General features: G+C 33.9%; 1 protein-coding gene across 1 annotated transcript in view; it reads right to left on the reverse strand.

Moving 5' to 3' along the window:
- NAEGRDRAFT_54685 (uncharacterized protein) overlaps positions 1-1,490 on the reverse strand; it is a gene marked incomplete at both ends in the record, with an annotated part of 6,494 nt that extends 5,004 nt beyond the window's left edge. Inside the window, 2 exons of the mRNA XM_002668594.1 lie at positions 14-363; positions 1,387-1,490. Of these exons, the coding sequence (XP_002668640.1) occupies positions 14-363; positions 1,387-1,490 (454 nt within the window). The remainder of the gene's footprint in view (positions 1-13; positions 364-1,386) is intronic.
- Between the last annotated feature and the right edge of the window lie 835 nt (positions 1,491-2,325).

Raw genomic sequence — 2,325 nt, forward strand, 5'->3', positions numbered from 1 at the left:
TCATTTTCTTCACTTTCTCTCATGGAAGCCCACACCTGCATATCATCAAACACTTCCACACTCGAATCTTCAAACAAATGATGATTCGAACAACAAACCTCCCTAGCAAACTCTTCGTGTCTCTGGCAACAAAATTTCTCCAACAATTTGACTTGTTCTTTCGCTTCATCTCTCACTCGGAATAACATGGGACTTTTTAATATTAACCTCCACATGATGATCAATAGGTAGTGTCCTAATTTTCTTGAACCTTCGATTGTTAAATCCAATCCGACGTGAATTGGTTGTGTGAATCTGTTTAAATCGAATAGATCGTCACGACATTCATATTCCGAATCGGATTCATAGTGATCGGTGCATGAGCTAGCATGAGGGAAACAGTGCGTGAGGAATAGCGACATTTTTTTTAAATTGGTGTGGCAAAGTGCAATATTTACTTTAGACTATTCTATAGTCATAATGATTAAGGAAATAAATCCTCTCAAATATTGAACCTATTCAATGTTAAACCTTAAAAGCAAGTGAAGAATATCTTGAGGGAATAAAGAAATCTTCACTGTAAAAAGCCTTCAAACGTTGATTCAATAATTCCTTGAAAATCTTGTAAATTATTTTAGCATCATGATATTGATATAGTAATGAAGATTCAAACCAGCCCCAAGATTTCAAAGCTTCCATAGCTAATTCTTCATCTTCATCCTCTTCCATCGTCATTTCTCGAATCATTTGGTAAGTAAAGCAATTTCTCCTGACAAGGTTGACTAAGAAATCCCTGTCCAACAAGACTTGTTCTGGAATAAGATCAGCCAAATGACCTCCAAAAGGAGAACCAGCACACATTAAAATCACATCTAAAGACTACCCACTCTCTCTTTTTACCAGTGAGTAGTTTTGTGTATAATTATATTTTTCTGTGCTCTTTGTTGAATTTGAGAAATGAATTTTAGGTGGTGAAAAATCAATGTTGTCAATCCAACAGTCAAATTAATCATCACGATCTGCTTGTACCTCCTCACATAGCCTCACATAATCATCACAATTTTGGGCTAGTGCTTTCAATAGGTCTGGTTTGTGTTTGAGTAATCCTATTTGGACATCATTAGGTAATTTTGTCAACACGTTGATGTAATGGGTGTTACTTTTACAACTTCAGGCATGTGCTCAATAATACGATAGTCAATGTTATAATTAATTAATAGTTTGATGAATTCAGAATCAAGAAATTGTGGTAGGCTTGTCAAATTTCCTTTTTAGAGTCTATTGAAAATGCATTAAATTTGTCAACTACATTATTGTCACAATGTTGTAAATTCCAACAACAAAAAATACCACAAAACAGATCCGAAATTTACTGCCTTTTTACTGCCTTCCGAATCACGTACATACATTTTCAATAATAATAATTTAAATATCACAGGATCACTACAGTCAACATCATCATCATCATCATCATCATCATGGTCAAACACTCCGTCAAGAAACTCATTCCACTGAGTAGAGAAGAATATTGGAAAATAATATTTACTGATGATTTTGATAAATTCACAGCTCCTCTGCTCAAATTCAACAAAATTGAAACTGAAACACTTCCAAGTGAAGATGTCAATATTGTCAAGAGAACTGCCAAAGTATTTCCAGATTATGACATTCCCCATGCATTGTTGCACTTGTTAGGTCAGGAAGAATTTCACTATGTCGATCATCAGGAAAAGCATTTATTGAACTATACCATGAATAGTAATACTATGCCTCCACTGAGTCATCACGATATTCTAAAGATCAGTACTCATCAACATATTGAACCAATTGACGATCATAGTTGTTATCATGTTTTGGAAACAGAAATTCACTGTTCTGTGTTGTTACTTGGTCACTTGGTTGAGAAGGCAATTATTCATGGTGTTGAGAATGGTTATGATTTATTGCCAAAAGCCGTGGAAGCTTACATTGCTCATTTGAATTCGGAAGTAAAATAAGAAAATACTTGAATTTGAACCACTCTATTTTTAAAAAGCTATGAAAATGAATGTGCATATTTGAAATTGAAGAGGTTCATTTTCGTAAGTGAAGAAGAGGTTCAAATTCAAACAGAAGTCTGAATATGAAGCTGTGGTTGTGGAGGTTCAAATTGAAAGCAAGCAAATTTAGCTCTATTTAAACAAGCTCTCAGGTATTCTCACTCCATCAAACAAACAAAAAAAACAACAAATTAACTAACAGCTCAATATTCAAATACAGATTATTTAAATAATTACAATATGGTCAAGTTCAGTAAAGAAATACTCGAAAGACTCTTACTCGACAGTAACAAGATTCGTAACATAG

Source organism: Naegleria gruberi, assembly GCF_000004985.1.
Source record: "Naegleria gruberi genomic scaffold NAEGRscaffold_155, whole genome shotgun sequence".
NCBI classification, from domain to species: Eukaryota; Heterolobosea; class Eutetramitea; order Acrasida; family Naegleriidae; genus Naegleria; species Naegleria gruberi.